Raw genomic sequence first — 27,500 nt, forward strand, 5'->3', positions numbered from 1 at the left:
ATATGTGTAATATATATATATATATAGTATATATACACATATATATGTATATATATATGTGTATATATATGTATATATATATAATATCATATATATAAATATAAAGAAAGTGGGAGTTTATGGAAGAAGGATGTACACAACGTTGATGGTGTCTGCTCCTGGCTCCTGCTTTCTGGTCTGTTCTCTGTGGAGCCTTCGTGAAAGATAGAGGAAATGGAGGTGTTTGTCGTTAGCAACTTTCAGTGTATTTGTGTGTGTGGTGGTGAGGTGGGTTGCTGCCTCCCAGCCCTCACCATGTAGTGTAGGCTGACCTTGAACTCACTATGTAGCCCAAGCTCCTGCCTTAGCATCCTGAGCGCTGGAATTATTCACTTGAAGCACTATACCCGGCTCATGTCCAGTCAGGAGAATCTTCTGACAGTGAATCAGATCGTTTTCATCTGTGTCCTCACAACAAGACCATATGGGTAAGTGAGGCAGGAAATCAATGTGGCCATGTTGGAGACGCACAGCCTAAAACATAGCAGGGTGCAAGCGAATTGCCTGGTGCCACACTGGTGGGCAGAGCTGAGATTCCTGTGTGTGCTCGCTCTTCTTTACGTTCTGTCACGAGGTTGCCTGGTGGTTTGGAATTCTGACGTGGAAGCTCTAGTTGCCAAGGGACACAGGAGTCCCATCCCATGTGTGCAGAGACGGGGAAGACTACCTCCTTGTCACTCTAGGGAGAAGGCCCTGGAGAAAGCCAACCCAGGGCCTTCTCCCCATCTTTGAACATGTAGCCTAGCTTTCTGGTCTGCTGTCTGTGCAGGCTTTGTGAAAGCTACAGAAAACAGAGGTGCTTACCATTAGCAACTTTTCATGTGTGTGTGTGTGTGTCTGTGTGTCTGTATGTGTCTGTGTCTGTGTGTGTGTCTTTGTGTGTCTGTGTGTCTGTTTGTGTCTGTATGTGTCTGTGTGTCTGTATGTGTGTCTCTGTGTGTGTGTCTGTATGTGTCTGTATGTGTGTCTGAGTGTGTATGTGTATGTATGTCTGTATATGTATATGTGTGTGTGTTGTGTGTGTTGGTGGAGTGTCTCCATAAGCAATACTTCTACAAGGGAGCCGAAGAAAGGATAGGTGTGCACTTTTTCCAGCCCAGCGCTAAGTCAAAGTTGCCCCCTGTGTCCAGTCAGCCAGGCCAGCTCGAGGGCCAGACTTCCTCTTTCATTCACAAGCTCAGATCTGGGAGGATGGTAAAAGGAGAGTGAAGGGCAGCCTCAGCTTCCAGCCCCTCCCCCCTCCCTGACAGCTGTAATCTGCTTGGGAAAATCTCCACCACCACCCCCCCCCCCATCCACACAGGAAAAAATATTAGTTGTCCCGATAACAAGGAAAACAAAATCCAGTGCAGGGCATCAGAGACTTCCTGAGGCGGGAACAATGTCCAGGGAGAGCTCCGTGGAGAAGGGCTAAGTTGGAAAACTGAGTGGGAACCCTAAGGACACTGGTCCAGTCCTATCCGGCTGGCGGGGGAGGGGGATGACAGATCTAGGAACTTGGAAAAAAGATTTCCACCCCCCAAAACCTTGAAGTCTGGGCCGGTTTAGCTACATCCGGGAAATGATTCACGACAGGGTCACGTCCCCACACAGAACTCCAGCTCCTTTGCTCAGGTGCTTTGCGCCTACCTCTCTTCTCACTTGGACCCAGCCTGTTCTCTCAAGAGATAGCTACAGGCCCTAAGGTATTGTGAGTAAGGCAGGAGAGGCCCTTCCAAGTGACCACCCGACTGAAGCCCCTGGGGCCCTATCAACACTGCTCTCCTTGCCCATAGCCACTTCCCTGGGTAACTTTCCACAGGGGTAAAAAGAGCTGGACACTTGTGAGTGTCTTATCCCTCGTCCCCGTCCCCGGGTGAGAATACTACTCTATTGTCTTCTGGGGCAGCACTGGCTCCTGGGCCCAGTGGGTGGGTGTGACCTCTGAGTACTATATGCTTTGGGGGTGGGCGCCCCACCCAGGGGATGCCTTTAGAAACAACGACCCCTAGGTCTTGTCTCAGACCAAGCCCATCAGAATCTCCAGAAACCTGTTCTGGTGACCCCCGTGTGTGGCCTTGCTCTATGCCCCTCCCCTTCTCATCACCACCCTCAGAACTGGACCCCTGGATCCAGCGGGAGTCCCTCAGAAGTGGCCACGGAGGCCAGTGGTCTCTGGGGGTGTCTACAGAGCTCCCGGCCCCAGCTGGAGGCCAGCTGCCCAGCCCAATAGCAGGTTCTGGGTTACTCCAGCCCCTCCCTCTGCTTCTCCTTCCCCCTGGGCAATGAAGCCTTGGGCCTTTGTTCTCAACCAACAGGAGTGTGACCAGAAACCCACCCACAGTTTAATTACAGTCCCATTCAGTGGCCACAGGCTGGCCACCAACCTCACTCAACCTGCTCAGCTTTGGCCCCATGGGGCCTCCAGCCCAGGCCAGCCCAGTGCAGCTCCTGCCATGTTCAGGGTCACGCCAGCTTTGTTCTCAGAAGGACCTACATCTCCCCAGCCCTAGGACCTTCAGCCCTTGTTCTGCACAAAACATAAATGCTGTGACCTCCCTGGGGCTCGAGTGACCCTGATACAGTACTGCTGTGTGTGACAGGCTGCTGGGCCAACTCCTGGGCTTCGCTGAAGTCCTCAGAGTCAGATGTGATTTCCGGCTCACTTTTGAAAAACATTATTTTATGTGAGGCACAGTTTGCCTTCCCATGTGTATGTATACCACAGTGTGCTCACAGAGGTCAGAAAGAGGGCATTGGGGTCCCTGGCACTGAAATCATGGAGGGTTGTAAGCCTCCATATGGGTGCTGGGAACTGAACTCAGGTCCTCTGCAAGAGCCTTGAGTTCTCTGCTGAGCCATCTCTCCAGATCCAACTCACTTTGTATTGTTTGTAAGTCTGTGCCTGGTCACCTGCTAATGTCTGGGGGTGGGAGGGATATGTACTCAGTAAGTTAGCCTTGTCAGACTGCAGGAAGCACCAACGCAAGGCTGTGTCATTTACAGTCCCTCAGACTTTGTCAAAGGCTCCCGCCAGGGTGGTTGTGGAGTGTGTAAGTTACACACTTTGTTCAGTGACTGCTTGGTTGTAGGGAACTTTCCAGCTGAGGGAGACATCTCAGGAGCAGGGCAGCCTGGCTTCCCCACACAGCAAAAAGCTGGAGAAAGAGAAAGAACGGGATGTCACCTGAAGCCTGGCTAAAAAAGAAGCCATTAAAGCCGGGTGTGGTGACACACACCTTTAATCCCAGCACTTGGGAGGCAGAAGCAGGCGGATTTCTGAGTTCGAGGCCAGCCTGGTCTACAAAGTGAGTTCCAGGACAGCCAGAGCTACACAGAGAAACCCTGTCTCAAAAAAACAAAAAAAAAAGAAGAAGAAGAAGAAGCCATTAAGGTTACCTGTTTGACTCCTGCTTAGGCATTTGGCATCCAAGGCACTTGCAAGTGAGAGCCAGTTGGTTGCCATACTCTCTGCTCAGGTAGTCCTGTTCACCTGCGGCAAGCTGGAGGGGCTGGACCCTAGAGAAGGTTTGTGTTCTCCGTGAGGGGACTACCTTGGCTCTCTACTTTCCCTTTGGAAGAGGCAGACTCAGTCCCCATCACAGTATTTTTCAAACAGGTGAAAGATGCTGTGGACCAGTGGCCACCTGGTTGTGGTTGAGGGGAAGCCCTCGACATATCCCCAGGGATATGTCACTGGTGAAGGCGCTGCATGCAGCCTGTCTCTCTGTAAGCGTCACCCTGACCCTTGGCCTGGACAGTGGGGACCAGTCCTCAGAAGCTTGGAGTGAGGGGCCTAGAAGGGGGGAAGGGTCTCGTCCCAGCTGCCCAGCTCTGGGTACTAAGAGGCCAGGCCAGGGGCAGCAGAGATGGGGGGGACCACCACCTGCTTTTCCTTGTTTTGTTTTCAGGGCGCTAATTACTGTGCTGAGCTTGGAGCTGCCTAATGAGGCCGTTTGGATTTCCTGTTGTTCTGGCTTCCCAAGACCCTTAAAGGGCCAGCATCTAACTGGGAATAGGCCCTGGGTGGGACAGCACAGTCTCACAGGGGTGAATACAGAAGGGCTATCTCTGACTCAGCCTGAGCAATGAGCTAAGGAACCTGTTCCATTCACTGCTCCCCTACCCCCTAGGAGTGCCCACCCGGAAGTGCCCTCACCGGAAACAGGAGCCTAAGAACCTTGTGGTTTGGCCAGGGCTCAGGGTGGGGTGAGGGAGGCAAGAAGACCAGAGCTGGGGAGGAAAGGCCGGTGATGTCACCAGTGCCCAGACTGTGAGAACCACTGCAGCACCAGGCAGGAGGGAAATGCTGTGACGTCCTGTCGTGTCCACTGCCCCCCTTCCCACTGAAAATAAACACTTGTTGTCTGAGAAACCTGAGCCACTTCTGAAGGGCAAGCTGTGGACCAGGCTACCCCTAACTCAACCACTCTGTACCACAGCACGGGCCTGCAGAAGGCAGCTAATTCTTTTGCACTTTGGGGTTCTCTTTGGCTCCTCCTAAGAAGCTGAGCGCTGGAGTGTCAGGGAATTCACCCATGTGCATAGTGCATACCGCAGACTGCAGCTGGGCTAGAAGGAAAGCGAGGAGTCTCCATCTGTCTGCTTGACTCTCCCTCAGATCTGAGGCACAGCCTTGACTCCAGGACCTATCGTTAGTCCTCCCTGTTCTGAAATGTCCAGGCTGCAGATCCCCCTGGGTACCTAGGAGGCCAGGCCTGCAGCACCCTCCCCTACAGACAGGGTGACGACATTGTTGTTCTTATACTACAGGGCCTTCCGCCTGAAGTTCCGGCTCCTAAATGGTGGGAATAAGGGTCCCCAGGACAAAGCCGGCCTGGTTCCCGCAGTCACCTCAGAATGGACGGAATCCCCATTGTGTATGGTCGCCCCATGCCCGCCCTCACTTACCCTCACCGGACATGCCAACAAACAGCTCATTGAGCCTGGGGAGGGGCCGGGGAGACAACAATGCCCCCCAGAAGGCAATGGTAGTGAGCTCAGCTGGGGGTGGAGGCTATCATGGAGAGCGATGATCTCAGCCTTGGGTGAGCTGGCCACTGTGACAGGCTGACCTGAGCCTGGCACCCCAGTGAGGCTGAGAAAGGCTGACCCTGCAGCCTCACTCTGACTGCCTCACCCCCCTCCCCTCCATGCTGGGAACAGACCAGGACTTCCCATATTCTTAAGCTGGCCCTGTCCTGAGTGCCAAGCAGGTGCAGCTGGCAGGTCCTTGAAGTCCAGGAGAGATATCTTGGACCCAAGAGATTGGTGGACACTTCCTCTACTGTGCCATTCCAGAAGACATCATGGAGGGTCAGAACAAACAGCTCTCCTAAACCAGCTGCCCACACTGATCACAGTAGAACTTGTGGATCAACCAGCAAATGTGCTTTGTATGACCAAAGCGTCTAAAGGGACTGGGATAGTCTTGCAAAGTGTTGAAACCTGGCAGGAGGTATTCAAGCCCTTAAACAGCCCAGAACTGATCTTAGTGTTCCTGAGAGCTCACCTAACATTACGCGTATGTATAGATACGTTCCAATATATGGCCTCAGGGCATTCTCCCAAAATACTTTTGTGGATGCTAGGCTAGAGTAAACACTTTCTCCTCTGTTAGACAAGTCTCAGCCGAACCGTCAAGCAGGACAGCCTTTGACTGCAGTAGGAACTGGGGTGCTCCAGTATGCGACCAAGCTGCCTCTACTCTACAGAAACTGGACAAGCCAGAGGCAGGTTTGCAGAGGCTGATTTGGGAAATGGGGGAGTGTGTTTTTGGGGGTGAGTGGTTGGAACCGTGCCTGCATAGAAGGCACGGGGACTAATCCCAGCAGGTCACTGGGGCTCTGGCATTTTAGACCACCTGGCCATCTGCCCATGGAATCTGTCAACTCAGGAACAGACCTAGGCACCCCAGCCTCAGATGCAGGAAAGCTTTGTGCCTTTGGCCTCTCTGCACTGCCCCACACTACACTTTTCTGTACAGCACTGCCAGTAGGTAGCCATACAAGCACCTCTGCTCAAGTGAGACTGAATTCATTCGCCTGGTGAGTTTCCACCACAACCACTAAGCTCATATCCAACCTCACACGTTAGTGCTCTGTCCTCTACCTGACTCTGCCAGGGATACCTGCCAACTCCCTCTCTCATCCTGGGCCTCTTAGTGTCCTGTTAAAAACGTTCTCCTCCCCTCTTTGCAAGGACAGCTCCCGGGCTGGAGAGATGGCTGTGTGGTGAAGAGTGTTTGCTGCTATTCGAGAAGACCAGAGTTAGGTTCCCAGCACCCAGGCCAGGGAGCTCACAACTACCAGTCCAGGGGATCCAGCGCCCTCTTCTGGCCGCTCTAGGTACCTGCACACACGTAGGAAGCACAGACACATATACACAAACACTAAGTCAAATAAACACATACAATAAAGTTCTGGGGTTTGGAGTTTTCTTACCAGGTCCAGTGTAAACCCTGCCTCCCCTACAGATCTTCCTCTGAGACTTGGTTCCGTCTACTAGCTACCACACTCTTTTTCTTTTCTTTTCTTTCTAGTTTTCTTCTCATTTTGTATTGTTTAGTTTGTTTTGGCAGCATAGTTTCTCTGTGTGGTCCTGAGTGTCCTGAAACTCACTCTGTAGACCAGGCTGACCTCAAAGATCCACTTGCCTCTGCCACCAGAGTGCTGGGATTAAAGGCATGTACAACCGGGGTACCTGGGTGCCCCCTGGCTTTTATGTGGGTTCTGGGGGGATTCAAACTCCAGTCTCCCCAATTATACAGTAAATACTTTACCTGCTGAGCCACTTTTTCAACCTCCTATGTCCCTTTTCCTGTGCCTCCATTTCATTTCCCTTCCCACAAAGAGTCCAATCCTGTATGTCCTTGTGGCCTTACAAGGTAGCTCTCCTCCCAAGGCAGCTTTTGTACCCAGTCTTTGGGTGTACATGCATGCTTGTACATGCACACATGTCTATGAGCTCAGTGGGGCCTCAGGAAAATGAACCACAAACCTATAGTACCATGCTCTGTGTGTGTGAGTGTGTGTGTATGTGTGTATGTGTGTGTGTATGTTCTACTATGAATTGAACCCAGGGCTTCCTGCACGCTAAGTACATGCTTTACCACTGAACTACACAGCCAGGCTCTTGGTTGCACTCTTCATGGATCTGTCTCAGCTACCTGGGAGGGAGCTGCAGTGACAAGAGGAGGTATCAAGGCCATAGGAGCAGAGAGGAAGGTGGGCAAGAGGCACAGGGAGATTCTCAGATGCCAAGACAACTCCAACAATGGCAGTGCTCCTGCCACGGAAGCAGGCCCTGGAGAAGCATCAGTGGCCACAGAAGTATTAGTCTTGCTATTTATTGCTAAGCACACAGAGTTAGCTGTACATAATGGAGACCATGGCTTTTCACCATAGCTCAGGTATTTCAGTACCCAAATCTTGATTTTCATACAGTGGTCCTCACAGGGCTGCAGAAAAGGAAAGCGCCATTTTGGGCCTTTTCCTAGATACGGGGCAGGAGGTTCTCTGTTAACCCCAGACGGGTCAAGTTATTCATTAGCAAACATCAGTATGCAGTTCTCATTAACTCCAGGGGAGAGTTCAACCTGGATTAGCAACTAGGATACACAGTGTAGACACTCTGACACAGGAAGTCTTCCCATATGTCTAACCTAAATCCTTCCTGCCACCACTGAAGCTCATTTCCTCTTATTCTGACTGTGCTAGGAGAAAGGGATAGCCGACCAGACCACTGTCCTCTGCATTAGACCCATCACCTACTTGACCATGGCAGTCATCTCTCTCTCCAGGCAACAGTGACTTCTTGGCTCACACAGCTGTTCAGAGTTGGCACCTGTCCCCAGGCTCTTTCTCTCTGTGTGAGAAATATGCAAAAGTACTTCCTGGTTGAGGCCTGACCCTTCCTTCCAGGAGACAGTGGGGCACTGGGACTGAGTAAACCCCACTCCTAGGTTCCTGTTGGTAGACAAAGACAAGGGTGTGGCCTTAGCCCCCACCTCTTGCTTGTCCTGGGTGGCAGTTGGGATCAGGGATCAGAGATCATGTTGGGAAGTGAGAGGGCAGAGTTGCTTCTGAGAGATGGGCATTCGTGGGAGAAGGTGCAGGGCACAGAAGCACCCAGGGACTCACAGGAGTCGGGTAGGGATGAGCTTGCAAGCCAAGGGGGCTTGCAGCACAGGAGGGTTATGAGGAGAGAGGAGACCTGGACAGCTTTGCCCTAGGAAAGGCCCTGGGGCCAGGGGGAGATAAACCTGTAGAGAGGACCAAAGGTCAGCCTGTCAAGGGTAGGGGTCAGCCTGACAAGGGTAGGGGTCAGCCTGACAAGGTTAAAGGTCAGCCTGGCAAGGGTAGGGGTCAGCCTGTCAAGGGTAGGGGTCAGCCTGGCAAGGGTAGGGGTCAGCCTGGCAAGGGTAGGGGTCAGCCTGGCAAGGTTAAAGGTCAGCCTGGCAAGGATAGGGGTCAGCCTGGCAAGGGTAGGGTCAGCCTGGCAAGGGTAGGGGGCAGCCTGGCAAGGTTAAAGGTCAGCCTGACAAGGGTAGGGGGCAGCCTGGCAAGGCTAAAGGTCAGCCTGGCAAGAGTGGGGGGGCAGCCTGGCAAGAGTGGAAGCCAGCCTGGCAAGAGTGGGGGCCAGCCTGGCAAGGTTAAAGGTCAGCCTGGCAAGAGTGGAGGCCAGCCTGGCAAGAGTGGGGGCCAGCCTGGCAAGGTTAAAGGTCAGCCTGGCAAGAGTGGAGGTCAGCCTGGCAAGGGTGAGGGATGAGCAGATGAAGAGGCTTCTTTGGAAACCACAGGATGAAGAAATCAGGCCGACAGGGTGAGCTGCTCCCCTCCACCTGCCACATTCTTCAGCCCAGATGATGGTCGGAGGCAATGGCCATTTGGACACTGAGGAGCACATACCAGGAGGCCTCCAGCCTGACATGTGCTTTCCATTCAAGATGCTTGTTTTCTTTCTTTCTTTTTTCTCCTTCCTTCTTCTCTTCTCTTCTCTTCTCTTCTCTTCTCTTCTCTTCTCTTCTCTTCTCTTCTCTTCTCTTCTTTTCTCTTTTTGGAGCTTTGTGTCCTGTGTAGCTTTGGCTGTCCTGGAACTCACTCTGTAGACCAGACTGGCTTGAACTCACAGATCTGCCTGACTCTGCTTCCCTAGGGCTGGGTTTAAAAGCGTGCGCTAGCACACACACATGGCTAGGGTTTTTTTCCTTAGACAGGATCTTACTATATAAACTTAGGTGGTCTGGAACGTCTTCTGGATATAGAACAGACTGGCTTTGGACTCAGCTGCTTGCCTCTACCTCTTGATTTTATTTCGATTTTTCAAGTGTTTCTATGTGTGGACCTGAGGAAGTTAGAAAAGAGAGTCAGCTATCCTAGACCTGGAGTTATAGATGATGGTGAGCTTCCTAACACGGGTGCTGGCGACCACACTAGGGTCCTCCAGTGGCCTTGAACTCCTAACCCACCTCCTTCTACCTCCATGTGATGGGATCACACTACTTCCGGTTAAACTCGGGGTCCCTCAGCGAGGTAGTCCTGAGCCTTCCCCTGTCCCATGCCTCTCTGCTCATTGGTAGAGCGCGGACAGGAAGAAACCGGGGAAGGGGAAACCAGGGTTCCGGGCAACATGCCACGGAGGCTGCCCTAAGGCCCAGCCTCCTCTGTGGCTGGAAATACCCGCCGTGTTGTTCCTGGCCCTAGCTTTCCAGGCATCTCCTGGGTTTGGCAGATGTAGCTGAGGCAGCTGTGGGGTCGTCATCAGGTTGGCCCTTGCTAGCAGGCTTATCTCAGTTCTGCAGCTGCCAAGTCTGTGCCCTGTCCCACCTTCTCTCTTTTTTAACCAGCACCCACGAGGCCCTAAGCAAGCTTCCCACTCAGCAGGCACAGCCAAGCAGCAGCTTCTGCAATCCTTAGGTTCTCCTCTCAAGCCTACAGTCGCTGCAGGCCCTAGATGCTCTTACCGAGACAGAAAACTCCCCTCAGTGCCAGGCTCCGTGTTCTGGAAGGCCAAGGAAACAGTATGAAACCACTCCAGACCCTGTGCCTGGGTCCCCGGGAGGTGGTGGGAGGCCTTCCAGGCCTTAGGACAGACCCGAGCAGTTCTCTGCCGTGCCCAGTAATCCTGCCCACTTGGGTATCCTTTATTTGGCACATGTTGGGTCATCAGGCATGAGCAGTGGACAGTGAACCCAGGAAGTGGGGTCTCTCAGAGGCATGAGGAAAAGCCGAGCCCCGCCCCTCTCTCTCGGAGGCCAGCACCCTCTCTGATTAGATCCATTCAAGGATGACACCTCTTCCTTTCTGCAGGCCGCTGCTCTGAAAGACGACCCTCCAGCAGGAGAGTTGTCTCAGTGGGAAGGTTTTCTCTAGAAGGCCAGGTTGTTCAGTCAAGAACCTAATCACCGGCCTCCTACCAAAAAAGGCCCTTGACTTTTCACGCTCTGCTCTTTCCCCTCCTCCGTTCTGCTCCTCTTGCCTCTTCCCTTAGGAGTGTGTCCTCTGCCTTTTCCTCTACCCGTGAATTTCGTTTGTGCCCCGCCCCCGAGGTGGCCTCTAGTTGTCTTCATGTTGCCTAGAGGGAAAGAAAGGAACTAAATTATTCTTTGAGTTTTGCAAAATGGATAGTCGAATACAGTCTCCCAGATCGCTATTATTATCACTTTGCAGGGATGAAAGAACAGATGTAGAGCGGTGGTTACGTTTCTTGGCCAAATCCGAGTCATACTCATTCACCAGACTTAAGGGTAGAATGGGGTGAAACCCCAGGCCACCTCAGTGCTCGGGCCTCCTCTTCAATCCTCAGAATCCATTGTGACTTACAACACCATGCCCCTCTTCTCTCCTATCCCTGGGATTTTTATCATCAGTTCCTGCATCCTGTTCCTTCCTTGAAGCCCCCCAGCCAGTCCTCGAGGCCAATGCTAAGTCATCATCTTCCTCTCTCCTCCCTCAGCCTCAGGCCTATTCTCTGGGGAATCCACTCTGACTCTGGGCAAAAACTCCAAGCACGCAGTTTCTCCAAGGGGCAGTAGGGAAAAGTGCGCCGCGCCGCGGGGCGCTGCTTGCTAAGCGGGAAACCGGTTCCTAACCGCTGGCGCCCCTCGAGGGGAGGGGAGAGGGCGGAGGTGCTTCTGCGGCGGCATCTGTCCGAGGCGGGCGGGAAGCTGCTGCATTAAATTGTAAAATCGATTTATTGACCGGCAGGTGCGAGCAGCGGCAGATGGAGAGCAGCGCTGCCGGGGCGCATCTGCGGGGAGCGGCGGCATCGATCCTGGCCCCCCTCTCAAACCGTTCGTCTTGTTCCTTTCTGTCGGTTCACTCCTAAATGCGGGGCCAAGGTCCGAGAATCTGCGGCGCCTTAGTGGCTAGAGAAGTTTATTTCCCTTCCCCTACCCCCCTCCCAGCCTCTAGGCCCGAGCTGCGCCCCCACGGCTGCCAGGCTCTGCCAGCCCCACTGCCCCAGTTGGCACGCGGCGGGCCAGCCTGACGCGTGGCAGCGCCCTGCGGCAGATGAGGCACGCGCCGGCCTCATTTCAATGTGAATGGATCGAATGAAGCAGCCATGTGGCAGCAACAGTTTGCAAATCTCCCCGCCTTCTGTGCAGCTCCCCGGCCGCGGCTCGCAGCACGTGGCCCCTTCTCCGCAGCGACCGCAGCAGTGTCTCTCAAGGCTTAAGTGCCCCGCCCCGGCAGGCCTTCTTCCCCGCCCCCAGCCTGTCCTGCGGGCGCAGTAGCCCAGACCCCACCTCGCCTCTACCCGGGTGCAGTGTGCCAGGTCCAGATCGTTGTCCCCTGGGAAGGGTAGCCGGCGAGAGTTGAGATAACACCGCGCTGGAGGTCTCCGAGCTGCGCTGGTGGCCCTGGGGAGCGCTTGTAGGCTTCTAGCTAGGAAGGAGGCCCGAAGCCGCACCCCAGTAACCTGCAGCCAGTTTGGGGACACCGCTGAAAGACAGCTTTGGCATTTTTTTTTCAGTTCCGGGGGCTGGTTCTGCATAATGGGAGAATCTGAAAAATTGCGTGCACAGTGGCCAAGAGGAGGGAACAGTAGAAGCAGGAGACTTGTAGGGAGAAAGGCTTCGCCTGGCCTCCATGCTACTCGGGCTTCATGGCTGGGAAATGTTGAGGACGCTGAGGAGTCGAGAAGCTGTAGGCTCAAGAAAGCTGTTGTTTATGGGAACCCAGGTCGTATGGCTTAGAGACCTAGGGGGCATCTACGTCAGGGTCAGAGCCAGATGGCCCTGACTAGAGGCCTGCTATGAGCCTCACAACCTTCCATTCCTTTGAGTAACCAGAAGGGTGTTGTCTTTCTTCCGCTAGAGAGTCCGTTCTCGTACTAATTACGGAGTGACAGAGAAGGACTCCAGCTGTGTGGTCTGGAGAGACACCGGGCACCACAGCTTGAGCCCTTGGTGCCTAGTAATGTGGGTAAAGATTGATACCAGCAGATGGGAACTCTAGCAGGGACTCAAGGCTAAGGGTGGTGTCCTGAAGAGGAATATTGTAATAGGTGCTTCTGGTAAAGAGAGAGAGAAAAAAAAATGAACACTTTTTCCTTCTTAGGTCAGAAATTTTATAAGTGGATGATTTGTCCATTTCTGAGGAAAATAGTGATTCCAACTTTTGTTTGGCCCTTCACTATTTGCCAAATATTTTGGCATACTAATGTGTATGAGGGTAGGCCACTTCCAAAATAATAGATATCCCGTGTGGGAGTAGACGTCTCCCTTGAGAGTCAAGCAAGTGCCAGCGTTAGAGTTTCTACTAACTCCCAGGCTAGGATTTTGAGATTAAAACTGTTAGATGAAAACCATTAGAGTCAGGTGGGTTGCAAGCCCAGCTCCAAGGAGAGAGAGGGAACACCCTCTGGCACTCTAGGCAGGTCTACGGTGCAGAGGATGCAGACAGCGAGGATTTGGAAGTCCACTTGCCAGGACCGCCGGGAGGTACGCCTCGAGCTCCCCGTCCCTCGGGCCTGGGACTCGGCTTGCCCATAACCTACATTAACTCGCTAGTGCAGCCTGGGCCCATCTGCCGGCCCCCGCCTCACCTCGGTTCCCCACGCCAACCCGCTCGCGCCAGATGGTGGCTGGGAGGGGTGGCCGTGCGTGGGGGACCCCGGAGCCTGTCGCCTCACCTCACCCCACCCCCACCCCACGCTCACAACCTCATGTTTCTTACCCCCCCCCCAATTCTCCATCACCACCACACAAGTCAAAATATCAGACCACGTTCGTCATTGGCAGCTGTTGGGCTCCACTTCCCCCTACCACGGCCTCCCTGGGGCTGGAGCCGCGTCCCTGCTCCCCTCAATCCCCGCCCGCACTGATCTTATCATCGGACCATAGCCAGCCATCACCACGCGGGCGGGCTGACAGATGAAGCCACAGAGCCCCCACCGCTCTCAGTGTAGGAGAGAGAGGGGGGGGAGAGGGAGAGAGAGAGAGAGATCTAGCACCCCCCAAAACTGGGAGAAGCCAGCCCCCGTCTGCAGCCTCGGGGGAGCACGACGACGGGTTCTGGGAAAGCAGCTGCAGGGTTTGCGCTCGGAGGCCACCCGGGAGAGGCGCGCGAGTGACATGGGTGAAACCACCCGAAACTCAAACAACTCTATGCGCCTCCAGTTCCACCCTACATCCTGCCCTATGCAGAGAGATCTAGACCTGCTCAGCCTCAAGCTCTCTCACCTTGCCTCTCAACTGGCCCAAGGAAATTCTGGAATTAAGAAAGTTTCCTCCCTACTCCAGCGGAGCTAGGGGACGCGGGTGGGGGCCAGGATGAGGCTATGGAGACCAAGCGCGACCCAGGTGAGATAGGCACTGAGGGAAAGACTAGAACCTCATTACCATACAGCTGAGGACGCGCCCCCCCCAACTACTTCGAGAACCACGCCCCCCACCTCTCTTTCGAACCTCTAGTCCGGACTCTAGCACGAGCCAGGAGGGAGTGGGGGTGGGGGACAAAGAGAGAAGGCACGCGCTGGGCACGCCCCGCTGCTTGAGAGTGACACGCCTACCAGGTGCAGAGACGACCAGAGTCTTAGACGCTTGGCCCTTTGCCTTGCTTGGAATAGCCAGGGAAAGGTTAACGCGTCGGATGGCTTCCCTGCGGTGCTGGGGACGCGTGGAGGGTGGGCACACATAGGCTGGAGGCCAGCGAGGCAGGAGCTACCTAAAGTCTGGAAAGGAAAGGGAGATCCAAATCCCCTGGCCCTGCTTTTTGCTTTCCTAGTTTAAGCTTTCCCCACCTGCTAGAGGACTGTAGGTATCTAATGCCTGGATCAGGTGCACCGCCTACGGGGACCCCTTATAGTTTCCACCCCCTGGACCATTCGGGAACCACCTCACCTCCCGCCGCATCACTGGGCTACCCTCTATCCTCTGGTGGCGAGGGTCTCAGCCTTTAAGCAGACGATCTCTAAGGACTGCTCGCCGGGCACGCGCAGAGCTGGAAGCCCAGAAGTTGGAAGAGGGGCGGGGACCTGCGCCCTACTGGCTGGCTGACAGGGGGAGCGGCGGGGGCGGAGGCCCCCTCCGGTGGGTGCTGGGACTGTAGCCACTAGAGGCCTGGAGGGGAGGGGAGAGTGACCGTGAGTCTGTCTGACTGACAGGCTGCGAAGAGCAGCCAATATATATAAGAAAGGCTCCGGAGCAAGCAGGTTTCAGTAGCGGCGCTGCTCGCAGGCCGGGAACCCGAGGCCAACAGTTGCAGCCAAAGTCACTTGGGTGCAAGTCACTAGCCCGCTCGAGACCCTAGGATTTGCTCCAGGACAGGTACTTAGAGCAGCCACCGCCCAGTCGCCCTCACCTGGATTACCTACGGAGGCATCGAGCAGCGGAGTTTTTGAGAAGGCGACAAGGGAGCAGCGTCCCGAGGGGAATCAGCTTTTCAGGAACTGAACTGGCAGACGGACTTGCGGGAGAGCGACATCCCTAACAAGCAGATTCGGAGTCCCGGAGTGGAGAGGTCACCCCAAGGGATGACGCCTGCGTCCCGGAGCGCCTGTCGCTGGGCGCTACTGCTGCTGGCGGTACTGTGGCCGCAGGTAATGTCCCACGTCCTCTTCGCCCCCTCCCGCAGCGTTCCGGGCTTACGCCCCGGCCCCGGCTGAGCCTGACCGCTCTCCTCCCTCCTTCTCTCGGTCCCTGTGCAGCAGCGTGCTGCGGGCTCCGGCATCTTCCAGCTGCGGCTGCAGGAGTTCGTCAACCAGCGCGGTATGCTGGCCAATGGGCAGTTCTGCGAACCGGGCTGCCGGACTTTCTTCCGCATCTGCCTTAAGCACTTCCAGGCAACCTTCTCCGAGGGACCCTGCACCTTTGGCAATGTCTCCACGCCCGTATTGGGCACCAACTCCTTCGTCGTCAGGGACAAGAATAGCGGCAGTGGTCGCAACCCTCTGCAGTTGCCCTTCAATTTCACCTGGCCGGTAAGCACAACCTAAATGCACCGGGAGATCACCGAAGGGAAAGAAGGGAGCGCCGGGACACCAGACCCCCTTTCCAAAGCGCTCTCCGGAGAGCCCCAAGGGCTCTTTCTCTCCTGCCCCCGCCCCCCTTTCTCTCATAGGATCATCCCGGAGAGGCTTTGGTTAGTCTTTCCTCCTAGTTTCTTCCCTTTCCTTCTCCCCAATTCTTGGGATACGAATTTCATTACCAAAACTCCAACGCTGCGCCGCCCGCCCACCCACGGCTCTCACACTCCCGCATCCCTCATCCCTCCCCTGCCTTCTCAGCTCGCGCGCAGCACTGCGCGAACTCCAGTTATGTTGAGCCGAGCTCCGTAACTGTATCCTGCAATTAGATTAATTAAACAGGCTGCTGCGAGGCACCCCCTCCTTTCCCGCCCTGCTCATATCGCTATCTCTAATGTCCCCCACCCCCCTTTTGCTTCCCAGGGAACCTTCTCACTCAACATCCAAGCTTGGCACACCCCGGGAGACGACCTGCGGCCAGGTGAGTATCTAACTTCTCAGCCACAGGGGGGCGACATCACACAGCGCCGAAAGAGTTAACCAGTTATAGGCGGGGGTGGGGGTGGGGGACGCAGGCTTGGGGGTGGGGGCCAGGACGCTTAGCTTGGCCGGAGCTGCGCCCCGCGCTGGACGCTCGGATTCCGCTCGCTGCCTGGACTCAGAGCACAATTGCGTTTCCTGCGGGTTATTTTTGGCGTGGGAACGCGGGGAGCACGGCGGTGAGAAAGGCCGAGGCTGCCAGCGCCGCTGACGGGCCTCTTCCTGTATTTTACACCTTTTGCGAATTCCGCTCCTTTGGAAAGGGAATAATGGCTTTGGGATGTTGTTCTGACACAGAGGAAAAGGATATTTCACCAGCACAACAATTCTCACTTTGAAAAGGAAAAAGAAACACCATTACCTACGTCTAGAACAGAACCCCTTGCTCCCAATTCTCGAACCAGAAAACTTCCCCCTTTAATTTTTTCTTTTTTTTTTCCATTTTGACCTCTTTTCCTCTTTCCCCTCCGTATCTGCCTCCACAACCCTAGGATATCTTAACATCCGTCTATTGTACCTTTTTTTGAATGCTATCAAGCCCCCTGCACATGCACACACCCAGGGAAACTAAGTAGCAAGCTTCTGGGACCCTCTGGCCTGTGCTTACTTGCAGGTGGAGTTAATCTAGATAATTAGAGTGTGAACTGACCACCATAGTCACAACTAACGAGAGAGTTGGCAGCAGTCAACTCTGAATTAGGTTGGCTTTCTGAATCAGGTTCTCTGACCAAAGCCTCTTTCTGCAGAGACTTCACCAGGAAATTCGCTTATCAGCCAAATCATCATCCAAGGCTCCCTTGCTGTGGGTAAGGTTTGGCGAACAGATGAGCAAAATGACACCCTCACCAGACTGAGCTACTCTTACCGGGTCATCTGCAGTGACAACTACTATGGAGAGAGCTGTTCTCGCCTGTGCAAGAAGCGAGATGACCACTTCGGACATTATGAGTGCCAGCCAGATGGCAGCCTGTCTTGCCTGCCGGGCTGGACTGGGAAGTACTGTGACCAGCGTAAGTAGGCAGGCCCCCTGCGAGAATAGAAGGGATGGGATCTTCCCAAGAAAGCACTCAGAATGGGTCTGTGCTGCCTACTAGCTGGGTCTCAGGACCAGCTGGGGATGCTGTACTGTACCCTTAGTCTCAGAGCCTCCTCCGCAGTGCTTAAGCCTACAGGGTCCTTATTCTTCATCCCATGCAGTGTGATGTTCTCCCACCCCCTCGTCCCCTGGTCCCCTTTAATTTAACCATGGCTTCTCGGAGGCCAAGAGTAGGAAGTGAGCCCAGGGGAACAGGAGAGGAGGTTGAGGCTTCAGAGTCCATGGTACCACAACCTCATCCGGCCCTATTTCTTTTCCTTAGCTATATGTCTTTCTGGCTGTCATGAGCAGAATGGTTACTGCAGCAAGCCAGATGAGTGCATGTAAGTGGGGACAGGAAACGGGAGTGGGGGGGGGGCTCTCCCTTGTGAGCAGGTCTCCCATCTTACACTGGGCTCCCCTCTTGTCTTAACAGCTGCCGTCCAGGTTGGCAGGGTCGCCTGTGCAATGAATGTATCCCCCATAATGGCTGTCGTCATGGCACCTGCAGCATCCCCTGGCAGTGTGCCTGCGATGAGGGATGGGGAGGTCTGTTTTGTGACCAAGGTGAGTAAGGGAAGGAGAGATGGGGTGGCAGGGCCTGAAACTAGAGATGGTGACTGGACACCTTTCTTGGTGGCCAATAACTGACTTTCCTATTATTCTATTATTGTTCAAGGACAAGTCTCAGGACTTGTCTATGTGCACGTGGTGTGTGTGTGTGTGTGTGTGTGTGTGTGTGTGTGTGTGGTATTAGGAATGGAACTCGGGGTCTCTAACATACTAGGCAAGCACTCCACCTGTGAGCTCTACCTCAGTCCACTCACTGCTTTTAAAGGCTCTTTACAACTGACCAAAAAAGGGATGGTGGGAATTCTTCTCCACGTCCTGAAGAGCCAGGATGACTAAAGAGGCCAGGGGTAACAGCTTGGCAGCCTGCAGCTCATACTCATAAATTCTAGCAAGACTAAAGAGAAAGGGAAGGTTAGCGCTGTTCCTCTTTCTGCCTTGTAGTTACCTATTAACCCCCTGAGTGTTTGCTCACCTTCCAAGGCTCTCCCCTAAACAGCTGTCTGGTGGGGTGTGCCCACTGGCTGCCCTGGGCTGTGGCCAATCCAGGCCTTTGGATAGAGGGAACATGTAACTGCCTTTTTAGTGTGGCCACAGCCACCTGCCTTTCCCCAGTGACACTTGCCAGGCAGCTGCCTGAGCTCACACAGTCTCTACCTGACATTTGAGGATTGCCACTCTTTTGCCCACATAGGAGTCTTTGAGCTCCAGTCTTATCAAGAGGGAATCTTTTCTTTTACATCCCTGTAGCCAGCTGCATCCTCCCATTTTCAGGGTCAAGTACTGTGCCTGCTGCCATGACAACACCACACGGGCCTGGAGAGGATGGGGAGTGGGTTTGCCAAGCTGGAAAAAGCTTGCCTAGGTCCTGACTTGTTGCCAGAATGGAATTCAGTCCTTGTATGTTTCCCCCCTTCTTTCCCCTCACTCCTCTCCTCCCCCCCCCACATCTCTCTCTCTGACACACAGAACTTCTCTTCTTTATTTCTGCTCCCAACACACACACACACACACACACACACACACACACACACACACACACATCTCTCCCTTTCTGCCATCCACATTTGCTCCCAGGTGACAGTCGTTTACTCACTGTATGCAAACACAACCCTTCCAACCCCTCTGTTTGCTTTGTCTGGCTCTCCCTCCTTGTTCTCCTCCAACAAGAAAACAAATAGCTATCATTCAAAATACACTTTCAACACCTCCTTTAGAAGATGCCGGTCCTGCCTGTGGTGGCTCTTATGCCCCCTCACTCTTTCCACCTGTTGAATTTTTGCTCTTCCTTCTAGTCCTTCCAGGCATGCACCTCCTCTGTGAAGCCTTTCCTGACTTCCTCATTGGCTAAGGGCCTCTTCTTCATCTTGCTCTGGCTGGAAATGTTTGTGAGCATACCCAGCAGGATGCTGGCCAATTGTGCTTTGTCTCCAACTTTTGGTATATTTATACAGTTTATATGTAGTTTCAGGCGAGTTAATGCTCAGGATTTCACAGGCAGAGAAAGGAGGGATGCCTGGGCCTGGAAAACTTATGAGTTTAAACTTCTTTGGGCCAAATACAGGGTGACCTTGAGTGGAGGTGGGAGAGTTCCTGGTTCCACTCAGCTGGTTTTTTCCTGTCTCCACAGATCTCAACTACTGCACTCACCACTCTCCGTGCAAGAATGGATCAACGTGTTCCAACAGTGGGCCAAAGGGTTATACCTGCACCTGTCTCCCAGGCTACACTGGTGAGCACTGTGAGCTAGGACTCAGCAAGTGTGCCAGCAACCCCTGTCGAAATGGTGGCAGCTGTAAGGTGAGACCCACATCAGCTCAGGAAGGCACAGGTCTAACCAGGTCGCATCCAGTCAGTGTGGTTGCATATGCATGCATGGATGGGCACTCTGGACATGTAGAGGCTAGGCACCAACCTCATACATCCTTGTCCCATCCCCCGGGCCCAACTTTAGCTTGTTTGTATTTTCTCTCCAGGACCAGGAGAATAGCTACCACTGCCTGTGTCCCCCAGGCTACTATGGCCAGCACTGTGAGCATAGTACCTTGACCTGTGCGGACTCACCCTGCTTCAATGGGGGCTCTTGCCGGGAGCGCAACCAGGGGGCCAGTTATGCCTGCGAATGCCCCCCCAACTTTACCGGCTCTAACTGTGAGAAGAAAGTAGACAGGTGTACCAGCAACCCGTGTGCCAATGGTAAGCCCTTCTGTCACCTTACTAACCTGCTGAAGTGACCCCGGGCCAGAGAGCCTGAGAGAATCGTGAGGAGAGAGACCTGTCTGCTATTGTGGTCAGACTGACTGAAACAGGCTCCACTTTGGTTTGGAGGGTGAAGGACTTTATGCATTATGGAGAGTAGGGCTTTGGAGAAGAAGGTCATCGATAGGCCGAAGGTGAGGGTAGTGAACCTCTGTATGACCTCTGTTCTTATCCCGTGGGTGAGCCTCGGCCTGACAAGGCTAGCTTGTGCCCTCCTCAGGAAGCCTTGAATTAGAAAGGATGTTGGAGGCTTCACATTCCCTTTTCAAGGGAGGCTGGTGATAGAGCTCTGTACCTTGAGGCCTCATCTTCCCCGACATTCACCTAGAAAGAGTGTAGCACAAAGAATCTGGAATACCCAGTGCTTTTTGATACACAGAACACGTTGGTAGGTGATGGTCTAAGAGGCAGGCAAGCAGGCAACCATTCAGGAGCTGACAAGGCCCTGGGAGGGGCAGTGTGATCTGTTCTCACTCCCCTGGGCTACGGTTTTATCATTCCTGAATGGGAAAATGAAACTACGTGTCTTTGGTGTGAAGAATGCACATGGCCAGCACTTCCTGTGCGTGGTCTATACTATTCTACCTTGCGTCTTCCCTACTGATCCTCAGGGCTACCTGTAAAAGGATCAAATTCTCCAGTTTAGCAGGTGAGGAGACCAAGACTAAGGGATCAGGTGAAGCTACAGGTGTCAGATCTCCTGCCAGGGAGATCAAGCCAAGCATATCTGTCTGACCCTAAATTCTGGAAGACGCCAGTAACTATTATCCAATAGCCCACTGCGGCATGGAGAACTAGGATTACGCCAGAGGTCAGGGCTTTGGAGTCTTTGTACAGTTCTCTGTAGAGAGCTCTCTGTCCACGCAGGCTGAACACACGGTGGTAGAAGAGCTTAAGCTCGTGGGGGAGACCTCATTCCCTTCACCTGGGAATCCACAGGCTATTGCTGATGCGGGTCCTGTGCCCTTACAGGAGGCCAGTGCCTGAACAGAGGTCCAAGCCGAACCTGCCGCTGCCGGCCTGGATTCACAGGCACCCACTGTGAACTGCACATCAGTGATTGTGCCCGAAGTCCCTGTGCCCACGGGGGCACTTGCCACGATCTGGAGAATGGGCCTGTGTGCACCTGCCCCGCTGGCTTCTCTGGCAGGCGCTGCGAGGTGCGGATAACCCAGGATGCCTGTGCCTCCGGACCCTGCTTCAATGGGGCCACCTGCTACACCGGCCTCTCCCCAAACAACTTCGTCTGCAACTGTCCTTATGGCTTTGTGGGCAGCCGCTGCGAGTTTCCCGTGGGCTTGCCACCCAGCTTCCCCTGGGTAGCCGTCTCGCTGGGCGTGGGGCTGGTGGTACTGCTGGTGCTGCTGGTCATGGTGGTAGTGGCTGTGCGGCAGCTGCGGCTTCGGAGGCCCGACGACGAGAGCAGGGAAGCCATGAACAATCTGTCAGACTTCCAGAAGGACAACCTAATCCCTGCCGCGCAGCTCAAGAACACGAACCAGAAGAAGGAGCTGGAAGTGGACTGTGGCCTGGACAAGTTCAACTGTGACAAACTGCAGAACCACACGTTGGACTACAATCTAGCCCCGGGACTCCTAGGGCAGGGCAGCATGCCTGGGAAGTATCCTCACAGTGACAAGAGCTTAGGAGAGAAGGTGCCACTTCGGTTACACAGGTAAGCCACACCTGGAAACCCATAGCTTGGTCACGGACCCTTCCATAGTTTGACAGGATCTCCTAGGCTGAGTGGGAGGCTGGCATCAGGCCTTGGCAACTTTTAATCAAGTAAAATTGTAGTACTGACAAGAAGACACCCTAGTTACATTTATTTTGGGGGAGGGGTTAGGGTTTTTTGGGACAGGGTTTCTCTGTGTAGCCCTGGCTGTCCTGGAACTCACTCTGTAGACCAGGCTGGCCTGGAATTCAGAAATTCCCCTGCCTCTGCCTCCTGAGTGCTGGGATTAAAGGAGTGTGTCACCACGCCCGGCTTCTAGTTACATTTCTATAGGGACCCAGGCACAGTGGCACATACTTTGTAGCTCTTAACTACTTAGGCTAAGACAGGAGGATGGCAAGTTTGATGCTAGCCTGGGTAACATAGCAGCAGATCATGTCTCAAAAACATTGAGATGGCTCACAAGCCTGGGGACTGAATCTGACCTCCAGGACCTACATATTAGAAGTCCTTTGACTTCCGAGACAGTGCAGTCACACGCACATGCACACACACACACATGTGTAATAATTTTTAAGAATTCTGCTAGGGATCTTTTACTAGGGAAGTCCCTCTCATTCATTCATTCATTCATTCATTCATTCTTAACTCCCAAATACCAAGTGTCCACAGTATATCTCTCGTGGTTTCCATCTTCCCACAGTAGGGCTTGTCTCTAGTGGCAATACTGGCTTTTTCTGGTTTGGTCGGCTCCTGTAGCTCCCTTAGAGGACTATTCTAACTCTCTGCCCCTGAAGGCCAGCACTGAGCATCCTCCCCAATGCCCTCCCCGACTCCCTCCGGACCCCTGCAGCACATACCCCAAAGGGGATCTCTGGGATCTAGAGTGACAGCTCCTTGCACCTCCAGGCTTGACCCCTCCCCTACTTCTTCCTTCTTACCTCCCTGTCTTCTGTTCCTTCAGTGAGAAGCCAGAGTGTCGAATATCAGCCATTTGCTCTCCCAGGGACTCTATGTACCAGTCAGTGTGTTTGATATCAGAAGAGAGGAACGAGTGTGTCATTGCCACAGAGGTGAGTTCTGGGCTGGACTTCCCTCTAAGCACGCCCCCTCCTGCTTTGTGTGGGTGGGGAAAAAATGCCCTGTTCACTAGCAATCTCATTCCTGAAGGGGTGGATCAGAGATCTCTTCCTTGGTATGTAGTGGCTCTTGGGTGCCCTGCTGGCCCCATTGCCACAGAGGGAGTGATACTGGAGCCAGGTGGTATGCCTGACTTGGCAGCTGTGCCAGTGAAAGGGACATAGTCAAGGAGCCGGAGAAGGCTCAGGCAGAGCTTTCAGGAACTATCCCCCACTTGCCTTTGGGTGAAGATGGTTACCTGTGTCTGCCTACTTGCTTCCTCCATTAAACCCCACTTGTATGTCTTAGAGCAGGAGGCTGAGGGCACTACCTCTTCCTCAGTGGCGTCTCCTAGAGAGGTCCAGAGCACCTCTGGATCATTGCATACCCCCAGTGTAACCATTTTCCCATTTTGTATGTGATCCCCAGGTATAAGGCAGGAGCCTACTCGGACACCCAGCTCCGGCCCAGCAGCTGGGCCTTCCTTCTGCATTGTTTACATTGCATCCTGTATGGGACATCTTTAGTATGCACAGTGCTGCTCTGCGGAGGAGGAGGGAATGGCATGAACTGAACAGACTGTGAACCCGCCAAGAGTCGCACCACCTCTGCACACCTCCAGGAGTCTGCCTGGCTTCAGATGGGCAGCCCCGCCAAGGGAACAGAGTTGAGGAGTTAGAGGAACATCAGTTGAGATGATATCTAAGGTGCCTCTCGAACTGGACTTGCTCTGCCAACAGTGGTCATCATGGAGCTCTTGACTGTTCTCCAGAGAGTGGCAGTGGCCCTAGTGGGTCTTGGCGCTGCTGCAGCTCCTGTGGGCATCTGTATTTCCAAAGTGCCTTTGCCCAGACTCCATCCTCACAGCTGGGCCCAAATGAGAAAGCAGAGAGGAGGTTTGCAAGGGATAAGCCGCCTGCAGGCAGAACAGCCTTGGAGTTTGGCATAAAGCAGGAGCTACCCTGCAGGTGAGGAAAGCCCGAGGAGGGGACACGTGTGACTCCTGCCTCCAACCACAGCAGGTGGGGTGCCACCTGCAGCTTCTAGGCAAGAGTTGGTCCTTCCCCTGGTCCTGGTGCCTCTGGGCTCATGTGAACAGATGGGCTTAGGGCACGCCCCTTTTGCCAGCCAGGGGTACAGGCCTCACTGGGGAGTTCAGGGCCTTCATGCTAAACTCCCAATAAGGGAGATGGGGGGAGGGGGCTGTGGCCTAGGCCCTTCCCTCCCTCACACCCATTTCTGGGCCCTTGAGCCTGGGCTCCACCAGTGCCCACTGCTGCCCCGAGACCAACCTTGAAGCCGATCTTCAAAAATCAATAATATGAGGTTTTGTTTTGTAGTTTATTTTGGAATCTAGTATTTTGATAATTTAAGAATCAGAAGCACTGGCCTTTCTACATTTTATAACATTATTTTGTATATAATGTGTATTTATAATATGAAACAGATGTGTACAGGAATTTATTACTTCTTGGGTCCTATCTGTGTAATAGCAGAGTGGGGATCTTTTTCCTGCCTCCCTATCCCAAATTCAAAGCCCCTTATCTTCTCGCTGTTGAGTGGCTCTGCGGGAACCCCAGGGCCTGTGCATGCTTGGGTTTGCCATGTTGTGTAGAAGGGTGGTGTCTCAGTCCAGTCTTTGGGCAGCCTGGCCTTGGCCTCCCGTGTCTGGTGACTTTAAGCCTGGTGCTCCTACCCTACTTTAAGTTCCATGGGGCTAGTTTCCCCTGCCTTGATTTTCTCCCATTGAGGAAGAGTCTCTCATTACTTATTCAAAAGTGCTCTTTTATTAGATCATGAGTGACGTCCCCTCGGGTACTTCTTCCTGCCACTGGGACATTTGGGTTGTACTGGCACCTGCACTTCTGGTACTAGTGTGGAACTGGTCTGGGATGAGGAAGGTGGGGAGGGGATCTGCCCTAGATTTATCTTTTTCGAAGTTGGGCAGAGCTGAAGGGATGGCTGAGGCTACAAGGGGAGGGTCAGAGCCTTCCCTGACTCTGTTGCTCAGGCTGAGACACTGATGAGGGAGTTTCCAGTCTACTCCATGCCCAGCTTCCTCTAAGGCACAGGATAGTCCCCGGGGTGCTGATTCTCCCTCTGCAGCCACCAATGTCACCCCATGTCAAGCAAATTGTGAGAAACAACAGCAACCACCACCCAAAGCCAGTGAGAAGCTATGCAGAGGCTCCTAGCCAGTCCATAGTAAAGCAAAAGCAGACCCAACAGATGCCTTTCTCTTAGTGGAATCCAACTTCAGGAGGCAAACTACTCCCCAACCCCGGCTCCAGTATGGTGGACAGGAGCTGGGTGCCCGTTGGACTCCTCATGTCCCAGGAGTGTGCATTTGCTCCATCCACGGCTTGGCCATCATTCCCTGTTGCTCTCCTGCACACACAGGGTATCAAACAGGAAAACATTCAGGGAACCGTTCCCACAGCCTGAGCCGACAGCAGGGGGAAGAACAACACGACCTCACTCTTCCTGCCCAAAATGAAACAGGAAAGCGGCTTCTAGGCTCTGGGGGGTGGGGGAGGCTGGGCTGGGACAGAAGTCGAGATGACGAGGCTCCCATGTGGGGGACAGGTAGGACACCCGCAGGCCTGCACGTCCACACCACCCGGCGAGGCTATATTGCCAGATGGTCGGAGAAGAACCCTGGAGGGGTCCTGGTGGCTGTCTCAATCCATTTTACCACCCGATACCCTAGTCAAGGAGCTGAGAGAGAGCCCAACACATGATCGCTGCTTTCTGGTGCAAGTTGGAACTTGAGCAAGGGACTTAGTGTGGAATGCTTGTGGGGGCTCCAACCTGCGCCCACGCCACGCCCTCTTCCCAGCAACTCAGATGTGGGCCCAGTTCTTACCTGGAGTGTGAACAAAAAATATACATATATTTTTTTTCCCCAGAAATTCCCGAAGGTCTCTCCTTGAGAGGCCACACATCCCCATCACAGAGGTAGGGAGGGGTACTTAATGGTCTCTTGATCACTCCAAGAGTCCAGGAGACTTGGCATTCAAACAATATTAGATTATAACTCTAGAAGCATTGTAAAGCGTCTCAAGAGCCTGGCAAATGCTCTTCTTTGAATATTTTATAATAGAATTAAAGTTTAGCAGTTCCTCAGTAACTTGGAGTTACAGTCCTGTCTAAAGAATTAGTCTGACCTCCTGGTGACCTTCGGGCCTGAGGACAGCTGCTTTTCCAGAGCTTGTTGGCTGGTGACCACCTGGAGATCCTTGTCCTCTGGGTTGGGAGGGGCTGCAGTCATGCCTCTCTTGGCTAGCCCTGGCACAGTTGGATCTCAACTGGGGGGCAAATGAGTGTACAACGGTTCCAACCTGCTTTGACTCAGGCTAGCTGAGGCCACTAGACTCAAGCAAGGTGTACAGTGTTTCACCTCTGCCAGGGACCCTACAGGGCCCTCCTTTGGCTCCCTCCTCCCTTCCCTATGTTATCTCCACGTGGGTCTGCACCATCTGTGGGCCCAACCCTCCGCCCCCGTGTGACCTGCTGCATTCCGGGAAGGAGATGGAAGTGATTCATTCAGGGAACTGTGACTGTCCCTTCCCGGGGAGGGGATGCTCCTGGGAGACCCCAGAGGTCTTTCCCCAGGGGCCGCGCCCACGACCCCACGCCTCCCAGGGTGGCTGGACTGGGTTGGGCAGAGGAAGAGGCAGGTGCGTCGCCCGCCCGCCGGGGTCAGCTCTCCACCTGCAGCCACTGCCGGGCGCCCGAGAGCGCTGCGGCTCCCCGCCCTCTGCTCTTTGTTACAGCCTGACTTCCTGTTTGTGGTCGCCGACCCCGGCTTACTTCCCGGGCCGGGAAGCCGCCGAAGGCCGCGAGTTTCTCGGGGACACTCCCACTGGGTCCAGCCTCCTGCCTCCTCCGAGTCCCGCCCCTGGCCCGGGAACCCGCGCGGGGCCGTAGCCGCGGGAAGCGGGAGCCTCGGGCGGGTGTCGCGGCGGGATGGCAGAGCAATCGCCAGACACTAGAGGGCGCTGCGCGCTTGTCCGTCTGGAGGCTCATGGGACCGCCCCGGACCAAAGCTGGGGACCAGTCCAGGAATCCTAAATCACCTTGTGTCTGTATCCCACAGAGCTCGGTTCTGGTTCTGTACCGCTAAGCTCAGGGAGTAATTGGCGATGCTTTCCTCCAAATATTGTCCTGGTGTTCAGAAAGCAAGGCCTCTTCATCTGCTAAAGCCAACTCTGCGAAATCCCCCATCATCTTTTGGCCACCACTAGCAGGTGGTCATTTTTTCCACCTGGGTGGAAGAGAGCAGGTTGGAAAGGGTTTGAGTTTATGGCTAAAACTAAACCTCCTTCCAGTACCATCCCTCACTGCCAAGTGTTCTGGGACACCCATTTCCTCAACACTCTTTCAATTCCTATATTAAATATAGGCCAGACACTGATGGCAGAGCATAGTTGCTTATCTGAAGACACTAACTAATCTGGAGAAGCTAACCATCCAGTTATTGATTGGTGACTGACTGACTGAATTACTGAGACAGGGACTTAGATTAGTCTGGCTTTAAATTCTATATAAGTAGCTAAAGATGACCTTGTCTTGGGGACAGGAAAAAGGGCTAAATCCAGTTGAATCCACTTGGAATAATGAACTACAGTGGTTTCAAATGCAAGCTGCTGTGAATTAAGGATTGGGTCCTACAAAGGACAAGAAATGAAGACTGGGTACTCCAGAGCTGAACACCATTAATCAGAAAGAAAAGCAGGGCATAATAACTGGCACTTGGGACAAAGTGAATGA

The 27,500-nt window shown here is 53.9% G+C and overlaps 1 protein-coding gene and 2 long non-coding RNA genes across 4 annotated transcripts in view; 1 reads left to right on the forward strand and 2 right to left on the reverse strand.

Moving 5' to 3' along the window:
* The window catches only part of LOC110290447, a 2,199-nt gene extending 1,555 nt beyond the window's left edge, over nt 1-644 (reverse strand). The window contains exon 1 of the long non-coding RNA XR_002377439.2: nt 312-644. This is a non-coding gene — a long non-coding RNA (uncharacterized LOC110290447). The remainder of the gene's footprint in view (nt 1-311) is intronic.
* Nucleotides 645-10,069: 9,425 nt separating this feature from the next.
* On the reverse strand, nt 10,070-14,440 carry LOC110284654. Its single transcript, XR_002376971.2, has 3 exons — nt 14,366-14,440; nt 14,035-14,196; nt 10,070-10,593 (listed from the first exon to the last, which is right to left on the reverse strand). It is a non-coding gene; the product is annotated as an uncharacterized LOC110284654 (long non-coding RNA).
* A 209-nt stretch (nt 14,441-14,649) lies between these two features.
* Nucleotides 14,650-26,102, forward strand: Dll4 (delta like canonical Notch ligand 4). 2 transcript variants are annotated; one of them, XM_021150456.1, is made up of 11 exons: nt 14,650-15,063; nt 15,172-15,444; nt 15,913-15,970; nt 16,776-17,039; nt 17,388-17,448; nt 17,541-17,671; nt 19,305-19,474; nt 19,651-19,870; nt 20,906-21,608; nt 22,573-22,681; nt 23,157-24,191. In XM_021150456.1, exons 1-11 carry the CDS (start codon nt 14,998-15,000, stop codon nt 23,160-23,162), a joined length of 2,061 nt encoding a protein of 686 aa, XP_021006115.1. In that variant the 5' UTR covers nt 14,650-14,997; the 3' UTR covers nt 23,163-24,191. The 2 variants fall into 2 exon arrangements, with proteins under 2 accessions (XP_021006115.1, XP_021006124.1); XM_021150465.2 differs by having other exon boundaries at nt 14,696-15,063; nt 15,175-15,444; nt 23,157-26,102.
* Nucleotides 26,103-27,500: the final 1,398 nt, after the last annotated feature.

The sequence above is a fragment of the Mus caroli genome, chromosome 2, assembly GCF_900094665.2.
Source record: "Mus caroli chromosome 2, CAROLI_EIJ_v1.1, whole genome shotgun sequence".
Taxonomy (NCBI): domain Eukaryota; kingdom Metazoa; phylum Chordata; class Mammalia; order Rodentia; family Muridae; genus Mus; species Mus caroli.